The sequence below is a fragment of the Calonectris borealis genome, chromosome 10 (assembly GCF_964195595.1).
Source record: "Calonectris borealis chromosome 10, bCalBor7.hap1.2, whole genome shotgun sequence".
NCBI lineage: Eukaryota > Metazoa > Chordata > Aves > Procellariiformes > Procellariidae > Calonectris > Calonectris borealis.
Window position 1 is genome coordinate 15,963,013 of NC_134321.1, and position 17,955 is coordinate 15,980,967.

A 17,955-nucleotide genomic window follows, 5' to 3' on the forward strand; every position below is an offset into this window, starting at 1 on the left:
GAACTACATCAGCGTATAAACCAGTAAAAAAAAAATCAAAAAACTATCAAGAGGCATATATGTGAGGTGGGAGAGTGACGTTTACTGATACGTTACAGGGAAGTTTACCCACATGTACTAACCAGTTGATAAGTGTGCATTCACATCTGTAAAATGCATTTAAGCATCATCCCATTTAAAATCCATTGCCAGGGCAATTACAGGTTAGCTTGCAGGTGATGATTATCCAACCACTTGTGTTCCCTAGCACATAGTGTTGGTAGACTGGATTTTTTTTAGGAAAACAATCCTGAAAACAATGCTGAACAGAGCTCAAGATTCAAGATACTCAGATTAAAAACAAATTCTTGTTAAGTAAATTAGTTGCCTGGGGCTGCAACAGAAAACTTCAGACCAAATTTCAGTGGTCTGGGGCTAGCTGAAAGTTTTGGAGGTCTATAATTGTTAGCCAGTTTTTAAAAAAAAGTAGATTTCAGTGAAACTTTACTTTTTTTTTTTTTTTTTTTTTTTTAAACAGCTAAGCAATGCAGTCAACAATCTTTTTTGGAGATCTGACAGAGATGGATAGATAAATATACACCTAAATAATTTGCTTAAATAAAATTCAATATGCAAAATTTGTATTTACCAACCTCTTATTGGCAATTTCACTCAGCTTCATTGCTGAATCAGTCTTCTGGTTATTTAATTTCTGGTAATTGCATACAAAAATAAAAGCTCATTGGAAGTTATACACTACATCTGTCTATTTTTGTCATTCTAATTTACGCAGGAGTAAGTTCTTGATTTAGTTTGGAATTACTGTGCCTATCTGTGCATCTAGAAGATGATATATTTCATCTGGAAACGTTTACAGAGAAATGTCCTCAACCCATATATAGTACATTAAAACAACATATAAAAGAGGAATGTATATTGTAATATTGTTACTTTAAATCTGGAGTTACATTAAATCAGATTGTCATCCGATTCCTTTGGGGTAGGTAAATTGTAACATGGAGTTTTTCAAAGATGAAAACCTCTTGGCCCAAGAAAACTAGTATTAAAATAGGCAGTTCCACATGTTTGTAATTTGTGGAGAAAGTGCAGACGGTGACAGAATAGCGTCTGAACTATTTCCCACTCTTTTTTAAATTTGTGTATAGCAAATTGATACACTTCAAGGTAGCAGCTGTTTAATGCTAATGCCAAATTATAAGTTAGTCTGGTAAAATTCAAATATATGTTACATATTTTATATTACTAAACCACATTTAGGATCACAGATTAATTTCAACCTCATTTATGCTACCCAATGTAATTATAGATTTAATCTTTGTGATAAACGAAACTTGAAGAAAGTTTTGCAAATTAGGGATAGCTTACAACTTTCTGAGAATATGTCTCCACATATCTAAACTGAACCTTCAATGTCATTATGTGCCAACACAAAAATTTTATGACAAATGCTAGGCTATGAAAAATTTTAGAAATAAATGGATGCAACTTGATGCTTGCCACATCACCTGAAATTATAATTATTCTTAAAACAAATTACTATAATCTCCTATTGTAAAAATGAAAGCAGAAACACTATATGTTGGAAGAAATCTAGTACTAGGATGGCTACTTTGTATCTTAGTAAAATTGGTGGCACATATATTAACACCCACTCTCTCATATTTGAAGTGGTAAGTTCATCTTTTATAAATACATAAACCAGACTTGGGGTTTCTCAAAAGAAGTAGTTTTCTGAAGTTGTATCTGACAGAAATTCAAGGTGCAATTAGATCCTCACTGCTCTGAAAGCTACACATAACACAAACTTTTGCAGAACCAACAATTTTGCAGAAAAAAAAAATCTGTTTAAATTTCTAAACATATTATACTAGCATCTCTTCCTTGTACGTTGTTGCTAGCAGTAAAAAAAATAAAGTTAAATGAAGATTTACAACTCAAGACTGCATTACTTTGCTGTTCTTGAAGCCAGTAGGGAACAGGTTAGATGCTTAGAATCATCACTTCTTTCAATGTATCATCACTCTTTCTTAAAGAAAAAACATTACTTGATCAACATGCTGGAGATTCAGGGCTGAAAACCTGTTTTCTCCAACCTTCATTCCTTTCCCATAACAAAAATGCGTGAATATGTTAAATGTTTAAATGCTTAATTATATTAAGTTTATTTGATGTCCTTTAAAAACTGTAATGCACCGGACAGATAGTGGTTTAATCAAGGAGTGATCTTGCTCACCCCTACAGGTATGATAAGGCTTGTTCAAAAAAAAAAAAAATTATTGTCTTCACTATGCCAATCACTATGAAATCTGTACCAATCTTCAAAACATGCATTTGTCTAAGTTAAAAGTTGTAAAGGTAAAAGTGCTCATGCTATGTTTTCTTTTCTAACTGTTCTCTTTACTTAACAAAACAATGCAGGATCAAGAATCTTCAGCTAACATGGGCTCCTGTATTAAATAAATTAACAACTAAATCTAACTTGTCACCCCTTACTAATATGGCTGTGAGAAGAGAGACCTAAAATGTTAACTACAGGGGTAGGGAAGTAATAATTTAAGTAAAGATGCAACGAGAACAGAGATTGCACTTTGTAGAGGAAACAAATGCAACTTCATCAATAATAACTGGGTTGTTATTCAAAGAGAAATGCAACTTCCTTGCTCCGTACGCACTTTGTACAGATTTACTCTAGTGTGAGGCCCGCTTTCCTACCTGAAAGGCAAAGAGAGAAAAATGGCGGGGGGGAGAGGGAAATGTGGGCTTTATAATATCTTTCCTGACATTTGGAAGAGAAAGGGAGAGCGTCACCATAGAGTGGATATAAAAGGGTTACAATGCTTTAAATGCTTTTTCATACTTTAATGAGAGTGGATTTTTTCTTTTTTAGGTAAGTAGTTCCCACACTGTGGTCCAGAAAATAATAGTAAGAGGTTTAGAGCCAATGTGTGGAACTAACATTGTGTTTACAATACTGTTTCCCTCCCAAAAAAAGAAGAGACCTTCTGGAGGGGTGGGGGGACGGCGGGGGGGGAGAAGCAAGAGTCACACTGTTTCACTGAGAAAATGTATAAACCAGATGCCAGATAGCCTATTTTTTTTTTCCCCAAGACTAACTGGATTTTCTGAAAGTCTGGTTCTTTGGAAGCCTGTTACATTCCCTGCTCATTATGGAGAAGAATTTCTGCAACCCATCCCTGAATGTGAAAGAGCATGTTCATTTGTTACTCGTAATCCTATTGAATATTCAGCACCAACACCATTAAGAAGCACTCATTTCCCAGGCTGCTATAAGCCCTAAGGCTGAAGCAGTTTCCTGTAGCTTACTAAAAAAAATCCTTATGCTCCATTCCCTGAAGATGCTCCCAGGTTTCCTCTTACCTAGACAGGCTGTGCATGGGAACAGAATAGGCTCTGGCTGTAGCCCAACTGCCTGAGGCAGCAGACCGCTGTGGGTGGCAAACCAAACTTAGACTTATGCCTACACCTTGGAAAGCCAGGCTGGCTGCTACTGCAGCTGTGCAAGAGGTCAGGATGAGCCGGGCAGTGTCCGCGCTGGCAGAAGGGAACCCTCTCAGCAGAAGCAAACACCACGCTCAGCTCTCCCCAAAAAAGAGGACCTGACCTCTCCCTAAGTCCAGCCCTCAGTGTGCAGGTTGGTGGGAGGCAAAGTTAGTATAATTTAACCCTATTTATCTGCTGAGAAGCTGGTTTGCCCTTCAGCTGACTACAAATGAAGTGCAAGTGATAAGGATAGCCTAATCTTCTAGATTTTCTTTTTCTATTTCTTTGTTTTGTTAAAGTTTAGAGATTAAAGAAAACTCGATTCAAAGACAGACATTCAGCATGTTTAAGTGACATCCTCAGGGTAGAAAGATTCCATTTGAAAACATCTGAGCCTTATATAAAGACAGCAAAGTAGTTCTTCAATAAATACTTTAAAGACAAATGTAGACTAGGGTACTGATCCTATGAAATTTTTATTTGGAGTTATTGAAACAGCTGCTTTCCTCATGAGATAAAAAGCTCCAGTCAAACATCTCAAAGTAATTTCTTATCTCTGCTTCTAAGAACTGTGTTTATTTGCTACATGTGATGTCAGATGAACCTAGCAAGATGCAGTTAGCAAGAACTGGGATGTGCGTCTTTGTAAATTGGGGGAGGATTTTTTTTTTAAAGGGTCATTTAATGGGAATTTTTCCTATTGGCACTTGTCTATTATGGTTTGTGTAAAAAAAAAAAAAAAGATGATGATGATGATGAAGAAGAGAAATATACTGCCAAAATGGTAGAAATTAAAATTTACTCAGCATAAATTAATAGCTTGGTAAAACTGGTTTTATGCATGCTTCCAGCAACGAATGCTTCATTAAGAAATACCTGTCCTTAGTAAGGTCAGGTATATATATAGCAATATAAAAGAGTGGTAGAGTGAACTGTTAAAAATTCAGTCCCTGCAATCATCAGCAACATACATCTCCTCTTTCCACATAAGGGAAAACTATAGCAATATGAAATACCATTACAGCAATTTCTAATTGTTTCTGTTTAAAGTTAGCATATGGGAATAGATATTTGCTAGCTAAAGAAAAAATGTTCTAATGTTTTTTAAAATGCTTGTATTTATTTTGATGCTAATGGAGCTTATACTGGTAGTAACAGATGTGGTCATCCTTGCTCCCATTCAATTGAGGAGAATATTTGACATTAAAAGATAAAGAATAGAAATTTCTGGAAGGAATATATAGTTACCTCTTCAGACCTATGTTGGACTTCCAAAAAATCAGGCATATGTATACACATATAAACTGAAACAATAGCATATGTTTTAAAACATTGCCTGTCAATCACCTGCTCTACTTTGCCAATACAGAAACTTATTGTATTATGTTAATAATGGCTGTTTGAAAAAATACATATTACAGTGTTTGTCGTGATATTTTTCTTGTTTCTGTTTTATCATTTAAGAAACAAAAGAAAGAGCTATTCTTACCAGTGAACGTGCAAAGGAGTTTTTACCTTGTAAGACTGATTGAGAAGGTGTAATTTCATCTATTTTCATCTGATATTACAATGGACACTTGGCAATTACATAGAAAAAACTACAGGAGAAGCCTAGTATATCTGTCAGACTCACAGACATGAAAGTAAGAGCCCAAATGATTGAATTCTTATGATGAGTTCCAAAACACAGTTAAATACTCTGATAACTCTTGACCAGTTTTGGAATGTGCATAGTAACAACATTTTAAGACATCTTTTTTCTATGGACCTTACCAAAAGACTATGAATTCAAGAGAAACTTTTCCAGGAAATTCAGTGTGGTTTTGATGAGCCTCCCAGGTAATTTTGTTGTGTCGGTATATTCAAATCGCACAGTATCAGATCTTACAACAATATCAGACAATTCAGAAAGCTGTATGTAACTATGAATTCAGGAGCATGATAACTGAATTACTTGTTTAGGATCAAGTGGTTGTCCATTTCCTTGACAATCTTTACTTTACACTCTGAGCTATACTTGGGACAATGGCACTTCTGTGCCTTCCAGTCTTTAGGCAAATAAATTGTTAACTTCATTACACAAACTAGAAAAATAATAAGAACATATAAATTCACAGAAGTTAAGAAGCAAATGAAGATTGACAAAGCCATAGTATATAAAAATACATGGAACTATTACATGCTACCTATCTCAAAGTTTATTCTCTAGTTCTGGCCTTTCAAGGAAAAAACAATAACGAGCTCACTAATATAAATAACTGCAAAAAAGGTCATATTTAGTTATTCTCCAAAACCTTGGCTGTATTATTCAATTTATAGGCAAAATAAAGGACAAAGTAATTCCAGAAATTTTAAAAAAAAAAAAAAAAATCTAGCTAACTAGAAATTATATTGAAGCTTACTCTGAAGAACAAAACATGAAATTGTACTTAGCTATTTTGAATAATTGAGCACTGTTCATAAAATCTGAGCATCATCTGGGTGGCATAAAAACTTTTTGATCAATTAAATTAAAACAAATCTGACATTAAGTAACATATGGTTGTATGGTAATCTGCATTTTGATCAGTTGCAGAGTGATGGAAAGGTTAACAGTAGGATTAATTCCAGACAGTACATCTGGGCAATATTTGAATCTTTAGTTTTAAGTCTAGTACTTGCACAGCTTTCATGTGACTCATTAGATGCACCCACAATAAAGTGTTCATTTGGAAAACTGCATCATAGTTCACAAATAAGGGTCTTCAACGCTAAATGATTAGAAACAATTTATGTCATTCCACGTAGTAACCAAATGATATTTACATAATGTAAAAATGAACAATGGAGAACATGAACTATATTAAGGAAGCAGCCTATGAAGAATAATTCCTGTAGAATGTAGGTGTATTTGTAGGTAAAATGCAAAGAACTTGTGAATAATACAATGGAGTAAAGTTCAGCATAACGAGATCAAATTCATTTTGTCTTGGTATACGTAAAAAGACCTAACATTGACGCACTTAGAAGTGTGTTTTCAGAGCTATGTTTTCTACTTCCTGTAACATCTCATTGACTTCTTCAGCAAAAATGAACTACCACACTGAATGTTAAGCACAATTCAGTGCTGAGCTGAAACTCTTCTGATTTGCCTTTAGGAAAAAAAGAGAGAGAAGTATTTAAAAAAAGATGCAAGACTGCTGCCCTCTCTAGCCATAAGCAAGTCTCAGTATAGGTAGACAAGTCACTTTAAGAAGAGAGGAAGCTTTAGCAGGGAAGAACACAAGTGGCTTATTTTAACAGTCCTTTCCCTCTACAAGAAACACAGGACTTTTCAACTATATTATTCCATAATTTTACATGGCATAAACAATCTTGTGTTACCCTTCTAAGAAGTGTCATGGAGTCATGCTTGCACAGAGCAACTGCATTTGGATGGCAGGCAATAAACCAAACTTCAAGCTGCAGATTCATACTGCAAACTCCCTTCAAATAAAACTTTCACTGAAATCACTGTAATTTTTTTTTCTGAAAATTGCCAGCAGGATATAATTAATTTGAACACTTTCACAGAACTTTCTTGAATGAATGCATTATTATTTTGACAGAGGTTTGGAATGCTAATGCTTTTTTGTTCACATAGTATTATATTTGGTTTTATTTGTTTTGAGATTTTGTTTCAACTTTAGTGTTAGCTTGACTTAAGAATGCAATCTCTTCCTCAGTAATTTTTGGTAACAGAATGATAGTTCAATTTAAAGCAACTGAAGTATTTTACTTAAAATAATTACTAAACTTTATTAACAGTATATTTTCACTGATTTCTGTATTTTTCCATTAAGTTTATTCAATCAAATTGACTAGGAGGTTATTTCTTTTTCTTCCTACCGAGTCACATAAAACCCCTTTGAAATGGCATAAGGAGAATAATTAATAAATTCTAATAATGGAATGCATTGTACAAGGAAAAGATCATTACAGCACATTGTTAAGCACTGCATCCTATCTCTCTGCTGTTTTGTTACTTTCATTCCTTACCTCTTTGTTGGCTCTATCTGCTTGAACTAATGTTCCGTTCAGACACGGCTCTACATAGTGAAGTTCTTCATTATACTATAGAGAGAAATAAAAAGTATGACGAAAAATTTAATTAAAAGCTTTGAAAGATACAATTTAATTTAATGATTTAGAACTACAGTGAAACATGCACATAAAGCAAGAACAAAAGGATTTGGTTCATTTTTAAAAACTGGTTGTGGTATTTTTTTTCCTTTTACATGATTCTTAATGTTTCAGAGGTTTATACTTTTAAAAAGAAGCATTTAATTGAATGGATGCCAGCACTCAGGTGGAGTTAATGGGTACTATATACAGTAGCTGGCATAAATATCCTTCAAGTTGAAATCTGGATAGTATTAAAAGGTCATGTTTGATACATCACACTCACAACTCCCTATTCTTTGCTACATATAAAAAAAGTCCTGACAAATATTTGAGGCACTGGCTAACATTTTGGAAGGTTAATAGCGGAACAACTACGCAAAAAAGTCTGTAAGCTTGAATCAATCCTGGACATGTCTGACAATAGTCAGAATTTCAATCAAGTAGAGTAGCTTATTATACACTAAGTCACGAAGCTGTGACAGACCTTTAAGGAGTTATCTCCTTATCTTGCAAGGTCTAAGTAAGTTAGATAGCCTAGTCCTATTTTCAGAAGCATCTTAAGCATTAAAGAATCTAAGTCTCATCTGCAGTCAGTAGTTCTTGCAGACTCATGGATGCTTAAGTCACTTGATTGAAAATTGGACTTGATTGTTTAAATCTTTTAAACCTTTCAACACAGGTCAAATTAATACAGAAGTGACTTCAAAAAATCTACCTTATTTATATAGGTAGAGTTTTAAGTTAATTCCTCCTCTCATTAATTTAATCTACTCTAGAAGTTATCACAGATCAAACTATAAGGCCTTTGCATTTATGCTTTAAGCAGTTTCACCCTTTCATAGACATTAATTGAATCAGAACATCCATAGTAAACAACAAAAGACAACACGTTAAGTCAAAAATAATCAGGAAAAACATTTCATTAGATTAATATATGCATTTATTCCCTTCTTCTTCCGCCCCAGTGGGAATAAAAAAAGCCTTACAATGACTCATTACAGAATGCTGCTTAGACAAGGTTCTCTGTCACTGCAAGTTCTCACTGTTTCTGTTTTCCTGTAGCTCTGAATTTGTTCTACGCTCTTCAATTTAACACCACTCCTTTCTCTACACGTATGTCTAATTATAGACCCCTGCAACCTGTTCCACTTTGGACACCTGTCATCATCATTCATTTTAACAGTGCACTAATCACCACACTCATAATTATATAATTACTGTTGCATAGGGAGGAGTGTTTAATTTGAACTGCATCAAGTTATTCTTGAGACATTGTGCTAGACTCGGTCCTCAGCTATAAGTAAATACAAACCCAGAGTAACTCCATTTACTATTGCTGATTATACAGACTATTTACATCAGCATCAACATAGTCATTTATTGATTGTATAGAAACAAACAAAAATGCTCGAAAGATATTTACACAGAATTTCTACAGCAGATTTTGCATGCTTCCCTAACTATTTTATTCCCATCAATGTTATTCCAATATATGAGAGCCTGTGGACATGTCTATTGCTCCAAAGGTAATATGAAAAACAAGGCAAAGACTTCTAGAACACTTTAGAGTCACTGGGAGTGTCCCATGAGCATCTCAGTGTCATAACAGTTTATTGATCTGATAAATGATGTACTTTCCCCTGTAGTTTCTCTCTTCAGGCTGCTTTCCAATCTATCTCCTGACAGTCATTGCAAAATAATAATGCCAAATCTCATATTATAGGCCAAAGTCAAGACCATATTCCATTCTATTGTAAAAAAATATTGAAAATCTGTAACAGACACCAGTACACCAGTCCCTACTCCCAAGTTTTTTCCTGTCTTCACACAGTTTTTTTCAGCATGTTCTTTAATCGGTATACTTTCTGGTTAAGCCTGTTAGCTTGATTTCTGTAGCTGTCATTGGAAACTATATTAACATACATACTTTCCTTTATATGATACCAAGCACAGTGTCTGTAATTGGCCAACATGCAATAAAATACTAAAGTCTACCTGTCTCTCAGTCATGGTCTCAGTTTCAAACATCTGCATGCAAGCAAACTCAGAATTTCCTAATGCTGTAGTGGTACCACAATTTTTTTCCCAGGTTTATCACCACCAGCAAATATATGAAACAACTTCCTACTCTATCAGACCTTGCATCTAAGTAGCATAATTTCAGTCCATTAGATTTCTATAAGATTTATTTTAACTACTATTTTGACTTGTATCATCAGGCTATTCCCACAGACATGTAGCTTGCATGTCTGCTAGCTGCACCATAACCTAGATAGATTCCCAGTAGCTTCCCACTACGCCTTTACTCAGTTGCATAGTATAAAGGATGCCCACACTTTCACAAAGACTATGCTTTAAGCCCCCTAGCAGCCCCATTTTACAGAATCAACCTACTTAAAAAAAGGATGAATAAAAATGTTCATTCTCACATAAACAGCACAATTACATAGATGGCATGTGGACAAAGCACTTTCATTGTCACTATGAACATAAAATGTAGATATTCATCCTTCTGAAACCCAGCCAAATTGTGACACTATTTGCATTTGTGGCATCTAATTCACCCTGAGATTACTATCAAAAATATTTTAAGTAATCTGCTACGTATGGCAGAAGAAACTGGATTATGCCAAGGTGTGTAAATGAGTATTTTATGTAATGGTGTTCTATGGATAACAAACATAACCTGGAAGTGTTCTGTTTGTTAGCAGTTCTTCCTCTACTGTACAGGTACAAATGAAAGCATAGTAAGAAAAACCTTTATATAAAAAGGTACAGCAGCTTCCGATGGTTTGAATTCTTGCATCGGTGCATTTTTATGATCTATTTTATTTTTTATACTCCCTGCTAATTGTATACACTTTCTTTTCCTTTTTAAAAAACTCAAATATGAAGAGATGGAAAAAAATCACTAAACAAAATTATTTCAGTTCCAAAAGAAATTCCCAAAACGGCAAACATCTGCCTCTCCAAGTCCGTGAAAACTGTAGAATTCTGATGCAACATGTGAAAGCATTCAAGCAGTGTTTGCTGCTTAAACTAGCATATCCATCTAATAAGATCTTTAGTACAACTGTCAGCTTCTAGTAAATACCCAGCTTGTGCTATATAGCATATATTCGATTTCTTTGTCCTTGTCATAGGGTGTTTTGCAGTATTATTGGTGATGCTTTTCTTTTCACTGTGCCAAACCTTTAAAGTGCAAAAGGGAAAAAATTTCCCCGCCTTCTCCACCACTTTTATCAGCAATTTGAACTCAGTTCTGCAGCTTTTCTATGACATTTTAAATTTTGTATTTAGTGAAATACCTTCCTGATCTTGAATCAAAAGGCTGATTAGTAACTGCTGACTTTCCCAGCAAAACCCAGTATAGATCTCTTATTAATTTACCTCAGGAAAGCCTGCATTTTGCTTTTCAAGAGTCTTGCATTACACTTTTTCTTATATTTCCTAGTGTTGCATAGTCCTATACCCCTATACTCTGGCATATGACATCTTTGCATGTTATAGCCATGATAGCTGTGATGCAATAGCCGAGAGAGCTAATACCTGTGCAATAGCTGTGAATAGCCCGTGTTTTGCTGAAGGAGGGAGGGAGAGAAGTAAAAACCAATTACCATCCTTTCTGAGTTCCTCTTCTAAAACCTCGGTCTACTTTCATGTCTCTTGTAATTTAAACATTTGATGACTTGATTATTACTATTATTTTATTTACTTAGTTACATTTATCTTAGTTCACATTATTATTAGTTCACATTATTTTGTCACTCTAGTTATTTCTTTGCACAACATAAAATAAAGTGAATGGGCTAAAATCTGAACTAAGAGGAACCATATAGCTAGTTAGAAGCTGCTGACCTACATTGTATAATCGGATACTATTCGTATTCTGAAAATGTGAGACATATATGGTTCTAGCACACTTACATAAGTAGTTTACATTTACCTTAGCATTTTTCACATTCTGTATAACTACAAGGACTCCAAAGAAGTCTACTCCGAAGAAGAGACTACACCGAAACCATTTATAATGGAAAATGCTACAAATTAAAAACAGGGAACTATACTACTGTGCTTTGAATTAACAAATACTTTTATTCTAATCAATTGTGCTAAAATGGTGTGACTAAAGCATTAAAATTAATTTAACATTCTTGACTCAGTTCATATTTTGTTAATTTAATGTAGAGTTTACATTTTTATAAAAGCATTTTAAAAATTTCAGCATTCGGCAAAATTAGTACTCGTTTTATGATAATATTGTTAATTTAATGCATGACTTGGAATTATACTTCAAAGTGAATTGGAAAAATATGCCTTTCTCCTTCTTGTTGCAGGCATCTCTGTTCATGCATCAGTGAACTGACCTTAAATTTTAACATAGGCAGCACAAAATCACTCATGTACTTCAACAATTTTTTCCAATTCAATCATCTAGTCCATCAATTTCAGATAGATTTTGCAACAACCTACCCATAAAAGCTAAAACGATTTTTAACATTATCCTTTTATGTTTATTCTCTGGAAAGACCTGCACTGCATTCTGCTTTCTGCTATACATACACATGAAGTTAAAAGTATATTTAGTGAAAAATCATGGATATGAAACAACCCAGCTAATGTACTGCTAGGTTTTGGGTTTTGTTCTTGGTTGCCTTTTTTTTTTTTTTTTTTGCTATCCTACTGCATATTTAGAAGTGTTAATTGAGTTTTTAACGATGTTAGTATGTAGTGACCATAACTCCCATTACAGTTAATGAGAATCCTAAATGTCTTTTTGTGTATGGAATACTGAAACGTATAACAACAACCTGAAAAGCAAATTGAAAAGCTTTTAAAACTTTTTGTACAGTGAAATATTGTAAAGGAAGAATAAAAAACTACCAGAGTTTATGACCACAAATTTTGCACAAATGCTTTTCAGACTTCACTTTTTCATCTGCTAAGTTCTGTTTCCTCTTCTTTCACTGACATAGATACTGATTTTCTCAGTGCTCAATTCCTTTCCACCCTTGACCCCCACTGTCAACAGTGCCCTGTCTTACGCTAGTCCGGCTTCTCTAACATCATGTTCTCTTTTGGCTAACTTTAAAGCGCTCTTCCTTCTTACTGTATAAAACACAAAAGTTTCTCATCTGCTTGTGTAACCCTTCCATTTGCTTCATTCTGACTGTTGCTCATCTGTAAGTCTCTCATCTTTTATCACTATTTTCCATGCATTTCCTTATTTTGCTTCAAAATGCAGGCATGCTTTAGGGTTCTCCTGTCTTGTGAGAATGAGAGAGAGAGAGAGCGCACACAAGAAAGCGCAAGAGCTCCTCAACCTGTTTGACTCCTAATTCCTGACCCAGTTCTTCACAGAAGTCTTCTGTTACAAGTATTTTTTCCATTAATCACTGTGCATAATAAAGCCATCCTGACAATCACTCAGGCTCAAACCCTTTGCTTCATCTAATAAGTGTATTTTTTGTCCAGCTTTCCCACACATAAAGCTCTTATTCCACCTCAAATTTTGGTCTGGGAAGAGAAAGAGGTACTTGGTCATTTGTCTCGGACTTCCAGGTGTCCAGCAGTCCTCACAGAGCAACAATTTGGACAGACCTTTCAGAAGAACAATTGGTGTGAGCAAGTATCAGCTGTGTGCTATGTGAAGAGTAAGTCTTCAACATTTAGGCACAGCGGATCTATTTTCGCACACACTGAACAGCTGGCCAGTTCTAGATACAGACTTGCTACATATGCATAGATCTATGTTACAAAGGGCATTTCTCATAAGGACATATGTGTATCCTACCTTCAAATGAAACCACTTTCACATCACCAGGTTATGTCTAAATTACAGAGAGTAAAATATAATCTCACTCAAACATTTGTCTATAGATAAAAGCTATACAGGATTTTCAGTGTTTTCACACCAAGAAGCCTCTTGCATGGGCTTTGCTGTCTCATGTTTTGATCACTGAAACATCCTCTCTGGTCTTGACAAAGATTTACCCTGCTGGCACTTATTCAGAGCAGTGCTTCAGAAGTAATTTTTGCTGATCATATAGATCACAGTAACCTGGCTTTGCTGTGTACCCTTGCCATGTCTTCCTCTAACACACCAAATTTTAAAAGGAGTTCATAATCCAGCCCCAGCCTACCTGTGCCATTCCTCATTGAAACATCCACTCCCTTCTCCACCACACTAGTCTCTGTTATTAGTTTGTTACATTTTCAAGCAAAGAAATTTTGTGTTTTCTTTACATTATTTTTTTTTTTGCCTTGTGAGACAGCAAAGATTATATTGTGACACTTAGTCTAAAACAACTCCTTAAGAACTATTCTTCCAAGATACCTTCAACGTGGCAGGACAGCACTTGACCCACTCATTGTCACTCCTGCCATGGTCTCCTTGTTTTCCCCTCCATTTCTGCAGTAGCCCTTTCAATGCAGTGAATAATTTCAGGTTCATATTTGCACAGTAACTAAACCATCAGTGTTCTAATAAAATTAAACAGCTGAGCTGGTAAGAATAAAATCGTATTCTCAGTTCCTATTTCTACTTATTTCAACAAATAAACACATATTCATCCTAAAAGAGGTTATAGAGAGGAAAGAACCTTCAGATGAAAAAATTACCTCAGACGAATGCTATAACTACCACAGTAATTACATATCTTTCTAAATATTAAGAATTTCTTATACTAACCAAACTACGTATTAGGTGTAAGCAGGAGAGGGCTGCAGTGGCAGCCTGTGTGGGAGAGGGCCATGAACTGCCCTGTGCCGGTCACAGCCGGTTCCAGCTGGCACCAACACCGGTTTGAGCAACCTGTGAGGCGCCAAAACTGCAGAGCAAGCCTGAGGAGGCGGCAGCTTCCTCACGCAGGCAGGTGTAAGGAAGAAGCCATCAGGGGCTGGAAACATTTGGAAACACAACTAGAAAAGTGTCATGCTGAAAGGAGTGCAGTTCTGGACACCATGGTCTGCAGGTGACCCACACTGGGGCAGGGACACCCCTGAGGGACTGCGGCCATGGGCGACCCAGGCTGAGGTGGGGACACCCCTGAGGGACTGCGGCCCATGGGTGACCCACACTGAAGGGAAAAGCAAAGGGCAGCAGAGGAAAACCAGTAAGCAGCGAAGAGCGGCAGTAAGAAACTAATAAGCACAGAGCTGCTGACAGAAACCTACACAGGACCTCCACCTCCCGCACCGCCCAGCACCTCACCCAGGAGAGGGGAGGGACTGAAACCGGCAGCGAAGGTAAGGGGTGCTGAGACCAGGGCGCGGGGAGGGGAGGCGTTGGACAGAAGTTGAGCCTGGGCAAGGGGGAGGAAAGGCTCAACTGGGTGCTTCTTTACTTTTCTCAATACCCGAATCAGTGATCAGAAGTTTGTGTTAATTGGCAATAAATTACATAAAAATTCTGTGACTCCATGCTGTTTTACGCACAGCTTAGCTCCTTTTCAATTAAAGTTTAAATTGAAAAATATGACATTTAGGGGTTTTTTTTGAATTATTTACACAGTATTTCTGCTGTATTACTTAGGCAAAATCATTACTTTGGATTCTAGCTACATACATTTTTACATTTTTTTTGTTATAGATGAGCCTTTTGGTTTTCCCAGAGTAAAAAACTTCACTTAAAAAAACACTTCTTTTTTATTTCTACATTATTTACACAGTAACTGTCACAACTACTGATAAACACAGAGATTATACACCGAAAAATAGCTGGTCAAGTATCTTAATGACGACTTAGTTGAAACATTCTTTCAACTTACAAAAGTTATTTAGATTACAGTTAATCACAATTTTTTTGAAGGACAGTAAACCTTTTTTTGATACAGTATGTAATTATGTCTTTCTACTACATAAGTTTCTGCTAATTATGCAATTATCATGCAAGGAGATTAATATGAAAGATATTCTGAACTAACTGCTTGCTGTTAAAAATACAGTAAATGCACATATACTTCAGGCATATATACATCATTCTCCATACAATCTCAATGATTTGCCCTGGTGTCACTGGGGTCATTTATTTTAGTACACAAAGGCCACTTCCCTTGTAGCAAAATAAGGTCAAAATCCTCCTTAACATTCAAAAGTTTGAAGACATTTTTATTGTTTATGCATATGATAAAACCACATATTTGTAAAGTATTAGCAAGGAATATCAGCAAAGGAGAATTTATAAAACCACCAATTCCTCCTCCCTCTCGCCCTCCCCGATCCCCCATAGTTTTGATGTCAGTTTTGGACTTTCTAAAACCATCCTTACCTACATGATTAATCCCATTACTCTTAAACACTGTAAAACTATCCTCTTGTCATAAATTTAAAACATGTACCTGTACCATGGAAGACTAACTACCACACACAAATTACAGGAACTACTGATGATCTAACTTATCACTGTTAGAAAGCACCAGTAATACCTCTGCACGACTTGCACATACATACGTACATTTCAGATTTGCGCTGAGGAAAGCATGAACAATGAGGATCTATGTTGGCATTTTATCATGCCATACAAAAAAAAAAGCAAAAGCTAAGATCTGGTTTTATTAATTCTTACTTATTAACCATTTTGCAATTTGCACTGTACTGAAGAAGTTGTGAGGGGGAAAAAAAGGCAGAGGGAGGGGCGGGGGAGAGGGACACACCCCAAAGTTAAAAATTGAGGTAATGTAGAAAGTTCAGGCAAACTACAAAACAGATTACTATTATTTGCAACTCCCAAACTCAAGACAACTTGTTTAAGGGGTTTCAGATTGCAACTCATAGAAAAACAGTTTGAAAACACTGTCACCTGAAGAAGCTTGCATTAGAAAATTAGTGTCTGTCCAGTTGGTTCAGATGTCATCTTATATCCGTCACCTGCCTGCAACATTTTTCAAGTGTATTGTGTGATGTAAAACATGATAGATAGCAAAAAATGATGGAGGAAAAAAAAAGGAAGAAAAAAACCGAGACACTCACAGCAATTATATTGAAGAAGTCGTCATCTCCAAGGGTATCCAAAATAGATGAAACTGTCTGTTTCGCAATAGTCAAGCGAAGCCCTTTCATACTGCCACTGACATCTACTAAAATTACCACATCTTTTGGAGAAGTTGCTGCCTGGATGTACCTAAGACAAAAGAAAAAACATCTTGTTCTTTTAAATACTGAACTTTTCTTCCTTTCAAATTTCTTAAACACTGGTAGTCATCCATTGCCTACCATTTTCTATTTCTGCAGTCAAATGCAATGACTCCATTCTCATCAGGTTCCCATTTAATTCCTGTTTAAAGAAAGAGATAAAAAGATTAAATTACAACATTTTCATAGTACCTGTTCAAAATGTATCTGTGGTATTGGGGCAAAGTAGCACTCAATGAAGTTTCATACTTTATTCTAATAAGCAATGGTGTTATAACATAGGAAATGCTGGAAAAATAATTTAATAAAATAGGACCACCAGAAACAATATTTGTTTTCTCACTCCTTTTTAGCTTACTGTAAGGTGAAAACCTCTTCAAGCCTACTATGTTCATCATACTATTGTCACTAAAGTATTGTCATACTTGGGTATTGGTGCTGGCAAGCTTTATCACATGCTTGCCAAGTCCCTTTCAAACCTTGAGTGCTTACTACCCATGACTGATCTCAACCAGGTCCTGTTATACTAACTGCTTCACTCGTAGGTCATACACCTGATGTTTTGCTCACAGGAAAGGTAATATGTCCCGGTTGTGGGTCAAAAGAAATATAATAAAAACATCCCCAAGCAAAAAAAATTGACAGGGCAAACCTTCCTGCTTTTTACACTCGTTTTCTAGCACAAAACAACAAACAGCCTTTAAAATAAGGACTAACATTTTTTCTACCTTTGAAATATCACGCAGTTTGAGAACTGAACTATAATCTAAAACTAACACAGATGTAGTAGCCATTACTTTCAGTCACTTTCAGACATACAGGCTTATAGTAAATTTGCTCACATTAAACTCAAGACTTCAGACTTAAAAAAACATGGGTTGCTAAACCATGTCAGCTAAAAGAACAGATCCCACTATGGGCCTGATCCAAAGTTACAAAAACTGAGGATCAGTTTATTTAACTTTTCAGTTTATTTAATATATAGTAACTTTGGTATGTGATTAAGCATAAAACTTAATAGGTAACAATATATATTTTAACCTATTTCTGTAGAAATAATATAAGGGATCTCATTGCATTTTATTACAACTGGTGTGGAAGTAAAACAAGTTTTTGAAATCTTTAAATGTAAAGATGTCAGGTTAAGTGGAAGTCTAAAAACTGAACAATAAATTACAA

At 35.5% G+C, this 17,955-nt stretch overlaps 1 protein-coding gene across 1 annotated transcript in view; it reads right to left on the reverse strand.

Annotated features, from left to right (window-relative positions):
- The window catches only part of CACNA2D3 (calcium voltage-gated channel auxiliary subunit alpha2delta 3), a 471,854-nt gene that overhangs the window by 251,044 nt on the left and 202,855 nt on the right, over nucleotides 1–17,955 (reverse strand). The window contains exons 7-9 of the mRNA XM_075159074.1: nucleotides 16,858–16,918; nucleotides 16,615–16,765; nucleotides 7,519–7,593 (exon numbers count right to left, since the gene is read on the reverse strand). Of these exons, the coding sequence (XP_075015175.1) occupies nucleotides 7,519–7,593; nucleotides 16,615–16,765; nucleotides 16,858–16,918 (287 nt within the window). The remainder of the gene's footprint in view (nucleotides 1–7,518; nucleotides 7,594–16,614; nucleotides 16,766–16,857; nucleotides 16,919–17,955) is intronic.